General features: G+C 38.2%; 1 protein-coding gene across 1 annotated transcript in view; it reads left to right on the top strand.

The window, feature by feature from the left end:
* CLVS2 (clavesin 2) overlaps positions 1-17,912 on the top strand; it is a 59,770-nt gene that overhangs the window by 3,279 nt on the left and 38,579 nt on the right. The window contains exon 2 of the mRNA XM_050315047.1: positions 8,104-8,278. Coding sequence (XP_050171004.1) covers positions 8,104-8,278 — 175 coding nt within the window. The remainder of the gene's footprint in view (positions 1-8,103; positions 8,279-17,912) is intronic.

Raw genomic sequence — 17,912 nt, 5'->3', positions numbered from 1 at the left:
TTTTCAAATAGACCACTCAGACAAAGCAGGGAGCGCTGAAGCCCAGCTGCGGGGTGTGGCTTGCTTCAAGGCACATGACAAGTCAGTGGCACATCTGGGAATGGAGCTAGGTCATTTTCTTTTCTAATTAATTTAGTGTCTTCCATTATGTGATGCTCAGTGGCTGAACCTGGGGACCACTGCGTATGGAACTTATACTTGGGCTGCTAAGCAGTATGTCTCGTGCTTATGCCTTAACTGACTTGAGATCTTGCAGTACATAAGCCACTGTTCCTCTTACAGGAACAATGGGAGGATTACTTATTGAAACCTGTCTTGTTAGGCCCTCTTTGTATGCTTCATAAACTAAGTTAATAGAGCACAGCACGTTTATCATGTGTGCGGCTTATTATGGTCAGGATGTGACAATTAGAAATAAAAAGTTCCAATTTGTTATTTAAATGAATAGCAGACATACTATAGATGATTTATATAGCACCAGCAGCCTATGATTTATATAGTTCCAATTAGAAAGAAAAGCGTGGGAGGCAAAAAATTTCTATGGTAAAACAAGCCTGTGTACTAGATGTTAAATCATTAAATTAAAGCAGGGCCTGAAAACTGTACCAGATGTCTTACCATCTGAACAACCAAATCTGACATGTATTTAGAACAAACAAACAAAAAAAAGGAAGGTGAAAGATAATGAACTGAGTAGCCGAGCAGCTTTGCAATGGGACTCAGTCTAACCCTGCCTCTACTATGGGGAAAATGAAGATGGGTGGCATTCCTACCAGGAAGCTGGCTACCACTCTAGGAGGGATCAGCCTTCCCTACTAGCTTCTGATTTGTTGATTCATAACTACATTTGGCTTGTAGGAGTCTACGTGCATTTGAAGACTCCCCTTTTCTTAATGTGTCCAGCTGGTGAAGTTTTTTTGAGTTAATGGTGCAATTAACTTCAGCCCTCAGCTACAAGGGATCTGTTGTCATGCATTGTCTTCTGTATGTTTTGTTGCACCTGTGCACCCATTCACCAGGAAAAGCAGTCTGTTTTGATGCTATGTATTTGTAATCTTTTTGGCATTAATTATCTCAGTATTTTTCCTAGAAAGTTCATTCAAAGACTGCAATGATACCTAGTTCCTGGCAGTGTCACAGTGACCCAGTCAGCTCACACCATCCTCAGTGAATATGGAAATCCTCTGCACTCATTACCGTTGACTCTGCTCTTGCATCAGATGATTCACAGCATGGCAAAGACGGAGTCCACTGCTTTGCTTTTAAAACTATGTTTTCCTGTGCAGAACTGCTAGAAACTTTTCTTTTGCTCCTGTTAATGAAAATTTAAGTTCTGTATCTATTAGAAGGTCAGTCTACTCCTCAGCTCACAATAAACAACAGGTGAATTGGCAAGGTATTTTTCAAGCTCTGACAGAGGCAGTGTGACAAAATAAATAGCAATGCTAACAATAGTAACATATTAACAGTAACAAAATAGCTGTTTAGCAGAGTCAGTTTTTGTTTGGAACTTATATCTTTAAAATGATAATTACTAACTAGTGCAAGCACTGTCATTTTTTCTACAGTTGCTCCTGCTGACTGATGCTGCCTTATTGTTTCCTAGTTTTCCCCAGGTATCTGTATCTGCCTATTATCACTAGTATTTAGGGTGAAGGTGTTTTGGCTGGGGATCTTTTTGATCAATGCTAATGTAAAATTTAAATCAGCTGAATCTTCATCTGTGGTTGTGACTGTCAGACCCTAGGCTGACATAAGGCATAGTGAATGATATTAAATCTGAATCTAAAAGCTAATTTGGTAAAATATTTGAAAAAAAATTATTTTTCTATGCCCTTTTGTAACCCTGCTGATGCTTTTTGTTTTTAAAATAAGGACTCCCAGGGCATGCTGCCTCTGTTTAAGAAGAATAGCTGTAAGAGAACTTTCAATCCCCCATCTTTTTTCAGCATTCAATTTGTATCCAGACTGACAAACCCAGGAGATGCGAGGCATCATTTCTAGGTACTCCTTTGTGTATTTTGAAGGCTCTTGTTTTGCTGAAATTCTGAAAATATTAAGCCAGAGCAGTAGATTAGAAGTGGGATGATGGCTCAGAGACTTGATGAACTTTCTCTTTTAAATCACAGTGGCACAAGAGCTCATTTGATAGAAACTTCTTTTCCAAATAGTGATGAGCTTAAAATACAGATTGTGTATTCTTTATATCTTTCGTACCTTCAAGAGACATGACTCAAACTCAACCGAAAAAGACTTATTATCTATCTCTTCTAGTTAACAGTTTGCATCCTGAGAAGCACATTCATGCCATTCAGTTTTAATTCTCAAAATAGCTTAAAAATTTCTTTCTGTCATGGAGAAGATGACAAACAGCAAAGGAGACAGTAGGGCATCTCTGCTAAATCAGATTATCTGTTACTCAGTGCAAAAGTGTACTGACTGGGACCAGAATCTGGTTAAACAGATGATATGTTTGATGCCAGTCATCATCAAGAACATAAAGTATTGAAAAAAGCTGACACAGCTGAATTTGACATGAGACATCTATACCCTGCATTCTCCCTGTCTCTTCTCTTTATGTTGGCCTGGTGGAGACCACAGTGAATGCATGGAAGAGGATGCATAGATCACGTAGCTGAAAGGTAAAGGTGAAAGATCACAGTGAAGTACTACCAAGAGTTGATAGCAGTGTCTGCCAGACAAAAAATTCTCAAATAACTTTTCTTTTCATGTAAAGGGGAAATTACTGCCACTGTTAAATTACAAGAAAATGGGATGCTCAGTTAATTGTTTGAGTTCTTCTGTTCTTGACAAATAAAGGCCTCAGTGAGGCATTTCCTCAGGAAGCTCTGCCACTGTTGTGGTAGAAATGGTAGCCATCCCGAAGCATTTGAAAGAATCATTGTGAATATGGCTATTAACTTGTCAAGCCTTCCCAGACTCCACTGCTTTAAAGTCAACCTGAATGAAAAATTCCAAGAAGTGGCAGACTGTGTCTTGCACACCACTCCCAACTTCACTCGAACTCGAACTGGGACTCACATGAAAAAGGAACATTAAGAGTGCATTATATATGTGATAACATATTTCCAGCATTTTTTCATTCACATTAATAACTAGGATAAAAAATGTGTCTAAGTTCTCCATCAAATTAAGCACGGTTTTATAAATAGAAGGCATGAAATGTATTTAAATTAACTATGAGTTCCTGATTATCCTAGGAATTAGTAATATCTTACTAACTACTGTATGTCCCATAAGAGTCTGTTTAAACAAGTGAATGCAAATAGATTTAGCCATAAATAAATAAGGATTTATTTCTTCACTGTCTAACTTCAGGCTGCTACAGAACATACACTGTAGCCGACCAGGCCCAGCACACCCTACATACCTGACAGCACTGGAACAATCATAAAACTGAGGCCAGGCTAAAATGAGTGGCTAACTGTTCCCTTGCTGTTGTTTTATTATTACCAATCTGTGTTAAATAATACCATCTTCCCCTCAGATTGTGCACTATAGTTTCTTCAAATTTAAGGCTAACAGAGTGGGGTTTTTTTTAATTTTTTTTTCTTTGAAGTGGAAAGGCTATCAAAGCTGTCTTGGACCAAATTTATTTCACACTCACTAGCTTATTGTGGTTTTGTCACTTTTGACTGGTCACATTTCTGTATCTGAAAGTAATTTCAGCGTGGAATAAAAGTTTTGGTAACATGATCCAAAGTAATTTTCCCCAACATCTCTTTACATAGGATATTAATTTTCCTAAAGTCCAGCCAAGGGTGGAGTGCATTTTATGGCAAAGCCTATGCATTCTAGTGCTGACATGAACAGTAATAGCAGTGAAGTGAAATGTTGGACAACATGGGAATGGAGTGGATTAAAGATGTGTCTTTATGCAAGTAACTCTGTGCTGTGTGAAAGCTTCCATGCAGTTTCTTCAGTCATGTTTTGTTTGCTTGGGCTGTTCAGCTGATATTTTCAATACTCGGCTTGCCTTTTGCATCCCCAAAGATTTCATCTATCACACCAGGTTTACACTTCTGGCTTGTCTCAGCATGTGTCCACAGTAAAACCTGCCTTAAATACCCACTAATGGCTTTGTCTGTCTTTCTGGTGTTCTGTACTGTACTTAAGTAAGGTATTGAAACCAATACAAGATATCCCATACAGAATGAAGAATAGCTCCTATCTTCAGCTGCTTGCCCTGAAGGGTATTTGAGGTGGGAAGCTAGATTGTTAGTGACATGTCCCTGTATACTCCTGACGTGGCTTTTTAGATTTAAAGAGTACTTTAAGTATCTCCCTCTGGCAGGAAGTGTTCTTACTTGCTTTTAGCTAGACCTGTTTTCTTCAGAACTAATGTCAGTTTTCAGTGAGTAAACACAAATATCATCATTGTTGTGAACTGTATTTTTTGCACTAAGCAAACCTGCAATAGGAGTTACAGTCATGGTGAGTATGCCATAGATTTGTGGAGACCCAGCCCTGTGACTATTATTTATTCTCTGTAGAGGCTGAAATCCTTGTCCCATTGATGCCTGACAGTTTTCAATGTCTTGAATTAATTCAAGACATAATTAGGTGTGTTTGTGTTTACATATATACCTCTATATATTTATTACTTATGTACACATACAAAAAGCTTTTTATGACCAGTCTTAGAGACTCAATTGGCCTCATCAACGAAGAATCTTGCAGCCTTGTGCCACTAGGAAGCCATTAACCCAAGGTGTGTGATGTCTTCTTGAACTCCTTAGGGAAAACAGTAGAGCTGTACATCAGGACATTGGGACCCTTCTTTCTGGACTGAATGTAGGGCTCTTATAGCAGCCTTCTGCCTTGCAGAGCTCTTCTCCTGGAGAATGAGATATTTTGAATGAGGCAGTATAAATGTCAAGTAGGGTTTACGCTAATTTTAGGATTTGAACATTTTTAATGTCTGTTTCTTATATGAGTTCTCATGGAAGTTCTTCCTCGGATTGAGGCATTAGCTGCTCTCTTGGTATTTCACCCAGTGTAATTTCCTTCTTAGTTCAGCATTTCCTCTGTGAAGGCCTCTTACATGGTGTAACTCCATCTAATTTTGTGAAGCATTAAAAAAAAATATTTCTGAGACTTACACCACCTTGTGGAAGTAGCCAGGGGTTTAAAGGCAGCTGGCCACATGCGGAACCCAGACCCAACCCCAAACAAGACACTGTAAACCTCCTTCCCTCAGGCTCTGTGTTTTAATCCTGAAGCTGGCAGTTGTACAAAGTGCATGTCATGCAGGGGATTTTTAGTACCCACATTGATTAGGTGCCCTCTATTGTCTGTGTACCAGTGTTGTACTGGACAGGTAGACTGGTCTGTAGATGCACTAGGCAAGCTAAGGGCTTTGAGTGCCACTACAACCATCTGTAGTTTTTCACGTTGCCAAACACTCCCTACATGTCTCATTTCACAGGTGCACAATAGTATGGGGAGAACCCATAAGAATTATTTCAGGTTGCTCTTTGCAGTGGTGTTTGTTGGCTTATTCAGAGGCCTTTGCAGTGATGGTGGCATTTTCCCCAGGAGCTGCTCTGCCTGGGGCGAAGGGAAGCATCATCCATGCCATTCCTGAGTTGCTGGCTCTCCCACACCAGCCCCTGTGCCCTTGTGCAGGTTTGCCCAGGGCAGGCAGAGCGCTCTAGGTGTGTGACACTGTGCCTGCTGCAAAACAGTGATCCAGCAGTTCCTTGATGATCAAGATTGAAAGTTTTAAAGATTTAAAGATTTCTTTGAAACCGGTTGTTAGGCATGTCCTTTCTTCTCCTTGGATAAAATTCCATTAACAGAAATGATCTCGATTTTTTCTTTTTTTTTCCCCTGCACAAAAGGAAATAGAGACTTTCAGCGTTTTGATGATTTCTATAGCCAAATTACAGACAATTTTTTTGTGCTGTTTCTTCTCTTTTTGAAAAAAAACTGAACAAAAAAGATGTAGAATGCCAAACTTCCTGTAAACCTTAGATCTCAGAAAAGTAAAGCATTAGAAAAAAGTTAAATCTCAGAATAGTGCAAAGGAAAGGAGTGAATATGAAAAATTTATCCCAGTTAATTAAACCAAATTCAAAACAAAATGCAGGTCTCCAAAATGAAGAGAAGAATTTTGTAAAACAGTACTTCCCCTAATGTTTTCTGGAGAAAATAGAGTTTCTTGTGTTCTGACATTAGAAGGGTCCTTTTTTAGTTCCTTTCCTGTGAAAGCATAGTTGGGAAGTTCACTGGGTTTTAGTTGGCTAAAAAAAACAAAGATGGAAAGATGTGAGGAGTCCACTACGACAGATTAATTTCATTTGTGTTATTTTCTTTTTGCAGATACTTTCAAAATGCAGTTATGCCCACAGCAGAATAGAGTAGTCATTGTATTAAAGCAAGTAGGTAATTTAATGTCATTTCTAAGTAGGCACACATGCTCTTTGCTATATATGCAGTATAATGAAGAATTCTCTGGTGACTCACAATTTTGAAAACTCTGTTTGATGCCATCACGAGAGATGTTTAAAGGGTCTTGTTTAAAAATACCTTCACAAATGCTGAAGATTTCACTCTTTTGTTTCTGGAATATTTGTTTATCTGATATTTTTCTGGTTTAAATTTCTTATGCCTCATTTGATATTGTGGTGGGACTGGAAAATTTATGTCTGTTTTGGTACCTCTTTATAAAATCCTAGAATTATAGAATTGTTTGGGTTGGAAGGACCTTAAAGATCATCAAGTTTCTAGCCCCATGCAATGGGTAAGGGCACCTTCCACTAGACCAGGTTGCTCAAAGCCCCATCAAACCTGGCCTTGAATACTGCCAGGAATGCGGCATCCACAGCTTCTCTGGGCAACTGCTCCAGTGTCTCACCACTTGCACAGTAAAGAATTTTTCAAATATCTCATCTAAACATACTTTTTTCCGCTTAGCCATTCTCCCTTGTTTTATTACTACATGCCCTTGTAAAAAATGTTCATAAAAAAAAAAAATTACATATAAAACATAGTTAGCCCAGGAAAAAAAATATAATCAAAAGTTGAACTACTACTTTGATGTATCTTAAAAAAGCTCAGATAATTCTGGTGTTTCACCTTTTTTTAAAAAATCCAATAAGCTAAACTACCAGTTGATTAATAACTCTATTATATGGCACTCTAAAGATGACATTGCTTGTATATATTTAAGCTATTCAGTGACTCTGTTAAGTGGTTTAGCTTCCAAAAAGAAAGATTACACTCAGCAGGGCTTGGCAATATATAGTTATATCATCTTTTTTAAAGTCATTCATCTAAGAAAAGTTTATATGCATATATGTAAAACTTTATTTTGTAGGTGTTTATATTGTAGGTGACATCTTTTAAACCCAAGTTTAATACAGACAGTGCTGGAACTGATGGATACCATGTTCCAGAATTTCTTCTGAAACCACAGAATTTGGGTATACAAAGTACTCAGTACTCTGGAGGCAGTTAAGTGACTCTTAAAAGGTTGCTGTTGCCCTTAGCTAGAAACACCTCAAAGCCCCAGTGTGTTACTTTCTGCTTTCAAGATCTTTGAGAAATCAGCCTTCTGTAGTTGTGGATTTAAGATAAAACATTACACAGAGAGAGGGATAAGGGGAACATGTGAAAATCCCTTTTTTAGCTGATAATTTTGTAGGAGCTGTTATTCACTTGGAAAAATATAGGAGGAATCTTTGGGTCCAGGCTTCTGGTGTTTGAATCAGGTTTTGGTATCATTATGACTTTACAAAAATACAGTTTGCATAGAAATGCTTGTACAGATGTAATAAAATTTAAAGATACTAAAACAGCTTAGGAGACTACAGAAAAGTTCAAATTTGCTTTTGATGTGTTACATTCTTGTAGCTTGTTCTGGCTGGCTGATGGTCTAGATGTACATAATCCTGCTCCAGAAGATGACCTCAACTAATTAAGCTTTTGAGGCTTTCTGAGCTTTATGTACCAATGACTTCTGAGGATACATTTGCTCTCCTTTGAGTTAAACTTCTGACAAGGGGAGAATGCTCAGAACTTCTCCACCTCTGTGACTGTTGCTCCTTTCCTAACAGAATCTCCCCTTCACATTCTCAGGTACACGCTGGTGGATATTTTGCGCGCCATACTTCTTTCTTTAGAAGCCATGATAGAAGACCCTGAGCTTCAAGTGAATGGATTTGTTTTGATTATAGACTGGAGCAACTTCACCTTCAAGCAGGCCTCCAAACTCACACCAAGCATGCTTAGATTAGCCATAGAGGGCCTTCAGGTAACATTACTCTTTTCTTTTCATAATTCTCCTTCATTTTGCAGTTCATTACAGATCTAGGTGACTAAAAAATGCAGAAATCCAAAAATTTCTGAATAGCAAAGCTATTAACACCTTAAGGTATGGGTGAACAGTCAAGCTACTGTGGCACAAGGTAAAGAATGAACTCAGTCAGCTAACTTCAGTAACTCCTGATGTGTAGGCTCCCTCTTTCCTGTAAATAAGAGGAAATCTTTTGGTCTTTATTCTGAAATGACTGGCTTCCCGTAAATTCAGACAATAGCTTCTGCAGCAGCAAGTTAGAAGTAATCAGTTTATCTTCTAATTATGCACAGGGCTAATGAAATATGGGTTGCTGCTGCCACGCCAGGTTGTTTTTGTTTCATTGATTCGTTTGGAGACAGGCGCTACATAATTTGTCAAGAAAAGTGTGGGGCCCTGTGATCAGACAGCTGGGACTATTTATTTACTCAAAGTTCAGCATGTGTTCAGCTCTTTTTCTGGGTCAAGATTAATCTGAGAAGCAGCTTCTGGGACTGAGTATACAGTGATTTAAATTTCTTTTGGCTCTTTGCAAATGCACTTCACGTGGCTCAGGCACATTGGTGGAAGGGATACTGCATAGCTCTCATCTGTCTCCTAAGATATTTTATGCTTATTAAAATGAAAAACTGAAAATGCTAAGGTAGTTGTTTTCTGTGCAAGCTTGAGTTGCTGTGTTAAAAATACCTGTAATTCATTCCTGTGGCAGTGTGCCTCACTCTTACAAGGACAAATATTTCTTTTCTGTGATTTTCCTATCATTTATAAATTTTTATTACTCACAAAGCAAAATAACAGCCTTATTTTCGAACTTTCTTCTCTTTGACAGTGCTATTTTTGAAGAAACTTGCATAGCAGTAGTATGGAGTTTTGATGAAATAGCTTAACCAGTATTCAGCCTGCTGTTGCACCAGAAGGGTAGTGACAGTCATGAGACAAAGATGTCAATTTTAATTTTGTTGTGTTTTCTTATGCAACAGTGTGATTCCATTGTCTTGACAACTACATTAGAAGGCAGCAGTGAGATCTGTGCTCTAGTACAGCTGCATTTCCTTTTTTTGCTTTCAAAGGTGTTTTCTGTGCTTTATTTTTCGAAGTTAGACACTGTTTTCTGGTTTAGGATGTGAATAAATGCTTTAGGAGTCTTTGTTTTCAAATGGTGGTGTTTCTTCTTGGGCATTACTCAGACATGGTTATTTTGTGGAGAGTTGCAGTGAATAACTGCATGTGAAAATATGATGGATGACCTACCAAACTTCAGATGGGCTCTGTGACTCTGCATCCTCCTATTGTTGGTTGGTTCATGACTGAATTAGGGAGGAGTCCATTGGCTTACTTAATTTACCCATGCCCTCAGCTTTGTATGTTTGAGTATCCCAAGTCTGATGGTGACCAGCACCCACAGCAACAGTTTGTGCCCACAATCTTCAGTTCTGTTGACTCCAGAGATGAAAAGTGGGCACGAAATGCTCCAGAAGAGAGAAGGAAAAGGCACTGAAATGGCAAATGAGAAATAAAACTGTTCTAATGCTCAAGGAATCTGTCCTAATCTATGACAAGTGTTGTTACCTGTCAGGCCCTTTTTCAACAAGTATTTTGAAGAACTCAATTAGTTGGGCTCTCATAATGCAGTGCTCAATTTTCTGTGGAGAACCACTGAAGGACTGAAGGCTCAAAACTGATTGACTCTCTAATGATACTTTCCCAGTAGATATACTACTTGAGGAGTTGTTTAGGTTTGTTTTTTTTTTCTTTCTCTCTCTTTTTCTCTCTTTCTCTCTCCCTCTCTCTCTTTCTCTCTCCCTTTCTCTCCCTTTCTCTCTCTCTTTCTCTTTCTCTCTCTCTCTCTTTCTCTCCCTTTCTCTCCCTTTCTCTCTCTCTTTCTCTTTCTCTCTCTCTCTTTCTCTCTTTCTCTTTTTTTTCTTTCATTTTTTTCTTTCTCTTTTTTTTTCTTTCTCTTTTCCTTCCCTTCCCTCTCTTTTTTTCTTACTTAAGTATTTTTCTGTGTAAAGATATATTTGAATCAATGGGAAGGACTAAAGACAATTGTACTGAGCATCTTGGAGGGAGAACTGCACTTCAAAAAAAAAATGTGATCAGGAAGGAATTAAGAGGAAAGCATGGTGGAAAGTTGGTATGGAGAGACTCTGGGCAAGGTATGGGTCTGTTTGCAATTCTTGCAAGTTTCCTTACCTCTAATGTTATACTCCTTTAACTTCAACAGGGACCACCTTTTCTTTTATTTTTGGAGAAAAATGCAAAGCAGAAAACATAATTCTGAACGATGTCAAAGTGCTTAATCAGGCAGTATGAAAAAGTATAAGAACAACTCACACACACTATTTATTTATGACCTTAGTAAATACTCTCTGTTTGATCAGAGAAATAAAATTTACTTTGGCTTATAAGATTTAACAGGGCTTAAGATGCTGAACTTTACCATTTGGAGAATTTAAATATTTGTGTTACTTGGGTGAAAAGGGACAGTGAAAGTGGGATTAGTGATGACTGAATTTGATGTTAACCAAATCCGTTTGCCTCCTGAATGAAATCTACTAAATTTGCATTATATTTGTTTAGCTTCTGTGGTGAACAGAATACTCAATATAGTATGTACCAAAGACATTACAAGCTATGGCACTTTTGGGCTTTTCACTACGACTTACTGTTTAGGAAATGGCTTTTGAAGTTAAGTAAATATATAAAGTTTTCTGTTGAAGATGAGTTCTGCTGTATACTTTATCTGCATATGTATGTTAAATGGGAGTATGAGAAGAATCATACCCAAAACTTACTCATAAATTAGAAAAACGCTTTTTAAGTAGTTGTCTTCAGGAAAAGAGACTTTTGGCCATGGAATTCTTTATGTTAAAGGACAGTGATTATCTGCAATCTGATGTGAATTTACAGTATATCCATCACAACAGTGTTGTACCAAACTGTTGGTTCAGTGTAGGTCAGTGCTGCTTTTCAGATCAAATGATTTTGCTAGCCAAGAAGATAAAACTTGATGTGAAGGTTGGGGCACTCGTCTGGGACTCTTGATGCTCCAATCCTAGCTCGTACACTGGCTGTGTGCTGTGGGAAAAAAAGGAAAAATATTCTTCCCTGCAGATGCTTTTGGCTACGACATTTATGTTGCTTCTCATCCGCGAGAAGAAGGATTTGCACTTAGAGCTCCTACACCTTCCCTAGTGAGGAATAAGAAACAAATGCAATGCGTAATACTCTCTATATTCTGAGAAGAATCTGTCTACATTAGGTGCCTAGAAATATCTAATTGCTTGGAGCTGTGAACCCTGAGCAGAAGGAAAACATTTTTTGAGAACTGAGACTGATATCCGTGCCTTGATTTTAGCACTTTGTGTTGGCTCTCCCCAGCATGCTCCGTGTGTGGATGTTTGTGAATTCCAGTCTTCAGGTGCCCACTTCTTCCTATTCATTGGTTTCTGTAGCCAAGTACTAATTTTGGGCTCATGAAGAAGCTCATGTTGCTGAGCAAATGGGTTCTGAAAGCAGAGAGTGTTAAAGCATTGTGTGCTTCAATACCCAAATACCCTGAATATGTCCCTTTCAAAAACTACAAAATTTTTCCTCTTTCACCAGCAAGAGGTTGCAATTTCTGTGCTTCAGCTACTTTTCCCACAGAAAGTGAACTCTTGAGAGCTCAGAAGAAGACCAATCCTAACTTTCCATAGACAGTGATGAACTCTCAGCTCTTACCACAACAGACTGAAAACTTGATGTTATGGACTGATAAATAGCTGTATAAAAATATCATCCCAATACATGATGTTGTTCTAAAAAGCAGATCAAATGCAAAGAATTGTAAGGAATTGAATAGAGGGCAAGGAACACAGTGAAGTCAATACAAAAATCTATGCTGTCATTTCCATCTTGAATGTTGGGGAGGCTTCTATTTTTATGTCTCAGAAAGACTATTGTAGAAATGAAGAAGGACAAAAATGCCCAAAAAGTGTGGGCTGGTTTCTCTATAAGGAACAAATAAGTTGGCTGGGATTCATCTAGGTGGAAGAAGAAAAACTGTGCAGAGGAAGTGCAGGAATCTATAAAGCAAATCATAGAATCACAGGATAATTGAGGTTGGAGAAGATCTCAGGAGATCAGCAAATCCTACCTCCTGCTTAAAGCAGGGTCCCTAATGAGGTTAGATTAGGATACAAACAAGATCATGAGTGGCTGGAGAGAGTGGACTGTAGATGTTATTTGTTATATCCATTTTAAGAAATGGGCATCATCAGGAGATACTAGGAAGAGGTCTGTCTCTTTGTAAGATATGGTCATTCTCTAATACCTGGGTAATTTGTGGAACTCTATGCCTTGGGAAATTCTGAGTGCTTAAAGTTTAGTCGTGTTTAGAGAAAATGATTAAGTTTGTGAAAGAGAAATGAACTGAGGATTACTAAATATATGTAAAAAAAAAATCAAAGTTCAGAATTCCCTGGACTACACATAGTTGGAAATGAGGTGAATGCTGAGTGGAAATAATCACATGTGCTGTCCAAATTGTAGCTACTCTAGGCTCTTATTTTTGGCCTCTGTTAAGGGCTAGGTGGGCTTTTAGTATAACATAATTAAGTCAAAAGTATATTTCACTTCTTCCCCCTTTTTAAAACCTTCCTTTCATTTTACTGCTCCTGGCACTCCCATGGCCCCTTCTGTCAAAACACCAAACTGAGAACACTTGGGCAGAAGGAGGGAGGAGATTGTGGGTATGAATTTTTTTTCTTTCTGATAATCTTTTTTTTATTTATACAAGCCTTATCTGGTTCCACCCCCACCCAAGTGTCAAGACAGTGTTGTTTTCACAAAGCAGGTAAAAACAGTTTCAAAGACTGAAAATTCGATTTGAAAATTATATTGAAAGTTGGGGTTATTATTAACTCTAACAGACAGCTTTGGGGTAATTATAAGTGAGTTTTGCAAAATGAAACATTGTGGGTATGCATGAGGCACTTTGACTGATTAAGTAATATATAGTATTCTAAAACCTGGACCACTAACTCCTTCTTAAATACTTGATTTCTATTTAGTGCATAATAGTAGTTGCAGGCATGACAGATTTTTTTTTTTCAGGTTGTCAGTCAGGCAAGCTGTACTTCCAAATGCTTTGCAAGAGTGCGTAGTTATTGGTAGCTGAATGTGAATGCTTTTCCTCTAGTTAAAAAGCTGGTGAAAAAGAGATAATACACATTTAAACTGGCAGCTGAACATATGTGGATAGTCAGCATTGTTGCAGAAGACAGAAGACTTTTTCTTCTGGGTTGAGGGTGTTTACAAGAAGAAACAGTGATAGTGTTGTGGGGGACAAGGCAGGTGTTTTAACTGACTGTGTCTTTTTGTTTTGTAACAGAGGAAGGCTTCATAGGCTAAAACAAACTCACTACTGCAAACATGAAAGGAAACCAGAAAGTAAATGGTAGACAGCATGCTCACAGCTACTATTTCTATCAAAAACATCTTTTACACAGCCGTTAGTATGAGTTGTAAGAATAATATCCCCAAGCAGATTTGCTGCAGCAGTGTAAGATGGAAGTACCAGACACCAGGTCATGTACAGTCTGGTGATGAAAGGGACAGGATGTCCTACTCCCATTTTCTCTAAACATGAACTCCATCAGTATCTTACTGGGAATCTTACCTGAACATCAGGGTTGGTTCAAAAAGCACAGAGAGTGCCTAAATTTTGCCACCTAGTTCTGGACTACATCTATGCAACCAGGAGGTTGCAGCATCAAGAATGTCTGAGACAAGAACGTCTAGAACTAAGGATACCTCTGAAAATGGCATTTTGACTTCATATAATTACATGTTCACATGCACTGTGCGATGCATAATCGTTAATAGTGAGCATAAGGAACAGTTAGTACTAGCAATGAACATTAGTGAGCAGCAAGTCACAAAAAAAAGCTTTGGATGTTTTTGCATCCAAACTTTAAACCATAAAGCCCACTCATTCAGTGTTTGAGTTTTCCACCAGTTTTTGAGAACAGAGTCGTGACATTTCACACAGTGCTTGGGGAATATTAAAAAGTAGCAGACTCAAGCCTTTGATGGGAGTATCTTCTGCTTTCAGGAGGTCTAGCAAATCATGTAGCTACTTTCATTAATTTTTTTTTCTAATTAAAGAATTAAGCTATATGTAAATGCTAGAGTCTCCTGAGCCCAGGACCTCCCAGAGAACGGAGGGATGTGCTTGTAAACAGCACAGTTTCATTCCAGTTCAACTCAAGTTCTGTAGCAACAGCAGTAGAATAGAATATTTTTCCTAGGAACTTGTTAATTTGCAAGAGTTTGCTTACATTTGGTCTTCTCCACTTGTAAAATGGTCATCAAAAAGGTTTACCATCAATTTACTGTAGAACTGGAAGTGATTGTTATTTCTAGCTTCTCACCTGCTGTCTGGATCAACTTAACCTACTGGGTAAGAAAGAACTTGATGACCGTAGCTCAAATTCAGCTGCAAACAGGCATGTTTGTATAGACATAACCATTATTCAGTGTGGTCCCAGCTATTAACCTCTTACCTGAAGACAGAATAATCAATTTCCTTGCTAGATTCTTTTATGATGCTCATTTAAAAAGATGTTGAATGCCTTTGGAATGTTAATATATTTATTCTCACAAACACACTATTAAGATGAGATAAGAGGATACTATCCTTTTTTTTTTTTTTTTTTTCCTTTTTCCTCAGCTGAAAGCTATTCCACTGAAAGATTACTGTTAAAAATGTCTTCTAATTTGGGGTGCCCACTGTGAAAGGTCATGATCTGACTTTCAGTCATCTTTTATATATTTAGAGTCCAGTTCCATTAATTTTTCATCAGGAGGATCCAAGACTTTAGAAGTCTTCATCCTGAGCCCCCAAGCCAGGATTCTGAATTCTAGCATGGCTAAATTAAGAGCTTCTCATTAGATGCTCTTTGAATGTAGATAATGCCAAGTGGGCTGCTGCCTCTGAAACAAATGATAAAAAGCAGTAAACTGAACTCTTCTTTTATCCCCAGAAATTCTGCTTAGTGCAAACTGCAAGGAAGCTTAATGGAGTTAAATATCCACCCTCTGAACATTGCCACTGGAGCTAGCAGAGTATCTGCCTGCAGTAGGTTGTCATCCTCCGTGTGAACCCACACAAGAAAGACAGAGGGCACTTTGCCAGCATTTTGCAGATATTTGCTGTAAGCAAGGCATGATTAGTTGTGGAGAGCTTGGCTTTTGCTCAGGCACTTTGATCTAACTGGCACAGACTCTTCTGCTTGTTCCTCCTGCCCTTTTTGCTCTAAGCAGCCTTTGCCACTGTCCTACTGCTTCCCTGGTTCCTCATCCCACTCCTGCTAACATTGCCTTACTTTGTATTAGTCTTCACTGATGTGGGTTTTTTTGTCTCACTGTTCTGATGGCATCCTCCAAAACCTCAATCACCACAGATGGCTGCATGGCATGTTAAGTTCATCTGAGGCTTCTTAGGAGATCTCAGCCTTTTGGAGTCTCTACTGGCCAAGTGCTCTCCACATCTGGCATCCAATCAGCTTCAAATCTCCTTTTAATCAGTGTTCCCATTATTCTTTGTATCACTCAGGAAAGCAGCCTTGGAGAGTGAGGCCTGATCTATTCACATACCCACAGAGTCCTACAGCCATGCATTTATTTCCTCAGGCTGGAGCTTGTCTACTTGTTACACTTGACTCGGTGTAACTTCACTGTTTTAAGGTCAGGAAGGGAATAAATACTAGTCTCCCTTGTAAGGTCACTCAGAAATAAAGCTAATTTTTTTAAAACTATAGTGGTAGAGACAGAAGATATGTTTTAAGATCGTAGTTCACCTTCCTGCTAAGGCAAGATTATCCCGTGCATTATATTTCCTAGAGGTTCACATAGTTTAATTTAAAAGCTTGAAGGCAGGCCTGGCACATTCTTTGGAAACCTTTCTACAACTTCTTGCTCTTCAGATTTCCTCTCAGCATTAATCCTAATTTTTCTATTTCAAAATGTCAGCTCTTATAAAACTCTTCGCTATTTCACCGTGTGCTGTTGGGTCCAAAGCAGGAATTGGTGTGTGATTCTCAGTAACCCACAGAAAGGAATTGTTTGATGGAGTACTATCTACAACAGTAGTGATTTGGAATCAGGACCTGGAGATGTTCTTCTCATGTTTGGCACTGGCGATGGTGAGATGTTAAAATCAATGGGACCCTCTTTATTTGGAGAGCCTAAATGTAGGGGTTTTTATAGTGTCCAAATGACCTGTGTTGTCAACCCATTTTATATATACATCATAAGGTTACGCTGGATCATTTTTGGAATGATTTTCTGAAACCAGTCTAACCTTTGTTTTCCATGATGCTAATAAATCCTCCATGATCTTATTAGACTGTGCACAGTTGGCTTTATGTTGGTGTCTTCAGCAGATACTGCCCATGCACATAGTGCCTGTGATACCAGCTAAGCCTTCTGTGCTCATTTCCCAAAATAATACAGTGTAATCTTTTTTCTTATGTGTTTTAGTAGGCATAATTGTTTAAATAAGTGCTACGTGGCTGGTGATTTAAAGTAGTTCAAGAACTGAAAGTTCATATTTATAACACATAAAGAAAATTATATTTCTTAAGAAAAAATCAATTATGAACTCTTTCTAAAACGTCATACTCCAATGTGGATAACATATTAAAAAAACAAACCAGCACCCCTCAAAAAGCATTTCCACAGGCATTTCCTTCCTGTTTTGCAAAGATCAGAATGAGTTCTTAAAAAAATCTCTTCTTATTATGTGGAATATGAAAATAGTGCTTGTAATCTTTTCCAGTGTCTTCTGTAATAAAAAAGATTGAGCACTAATGTTTTGTTTACAGATAATGAATATCCAAATATAGATATGGATTGAAATCTGAGGTGGCTAAACGTATTGTCCTATCTGTGAAAAATTGGGTTTGCATTCAGTCAAAAGAAATGAATATCACTCCAGTGCCCACACTGAGAAAGTCTCATGTCAGCATCTACCCCAGACCAGTTTGGCGATGCTGAGGTGCTTGCTTGTTTCTGTGTGTTGCCTTTTATGTTGTCCCTCACAGTTTAGGCTTTGGCGATAAGATATGTATTCAGCTCTCTTATTTTATAGGACTGACTCCAATAACACACAGTGGCATTGGAAAATACAATCGTCAACCAGTGATTAAAGATTGTGTTTTCAAATGTGTTTGTTATTTTCTGGCTCTTTTTAGTTGATTTTTAACAATCTGGTATAGCTGTTAGAATCTTTTGGGGTAGGGCTTTCTTTCTGAGAAGAACTGTTTTTCAACCCTTTGCCACTTCCACCACTGAAAAAATTTTCTGGAAGGAGAAAGTGGTTCTACTGTGATTCAGGAGAGGGCATCCATAAAGATATTTTGTAAACTGCAGTCTTCATTAATTCTTACCTGATATTGCAGTGAATGTACCTTATCACCTGTAAAAGCTTCTGAGTTTGTTGGGACATACCCACATCTCAAGCTAATCTATTTGAATCAAAGTATAATTTAGAGCATGGAATCTTCTGGCTGAAAGCCACCATACAAAGTATGAAGAATCCATGGCA

The sequence above is a fragment of the Myiozetetes cayanensis genome, unplaced genomic scaffold, assembly GCF_022539395.1.
Source record: "Myiozetetes cayanensis isolate MyiCay16 unplaced genomic scaffold, myiCay2020 scf2-11, whole genome shotgun sequence".
Taxonomy (NCBI): Eukaryota; Metazoa; Chordata; class Aves; order Passeriformes; family Tyrannidae; genus Myiozetetes; species Myiozetetes cayanensis.
This window is presented reverse-complemented; position numbering and strand designations above follow the sequence as displayed.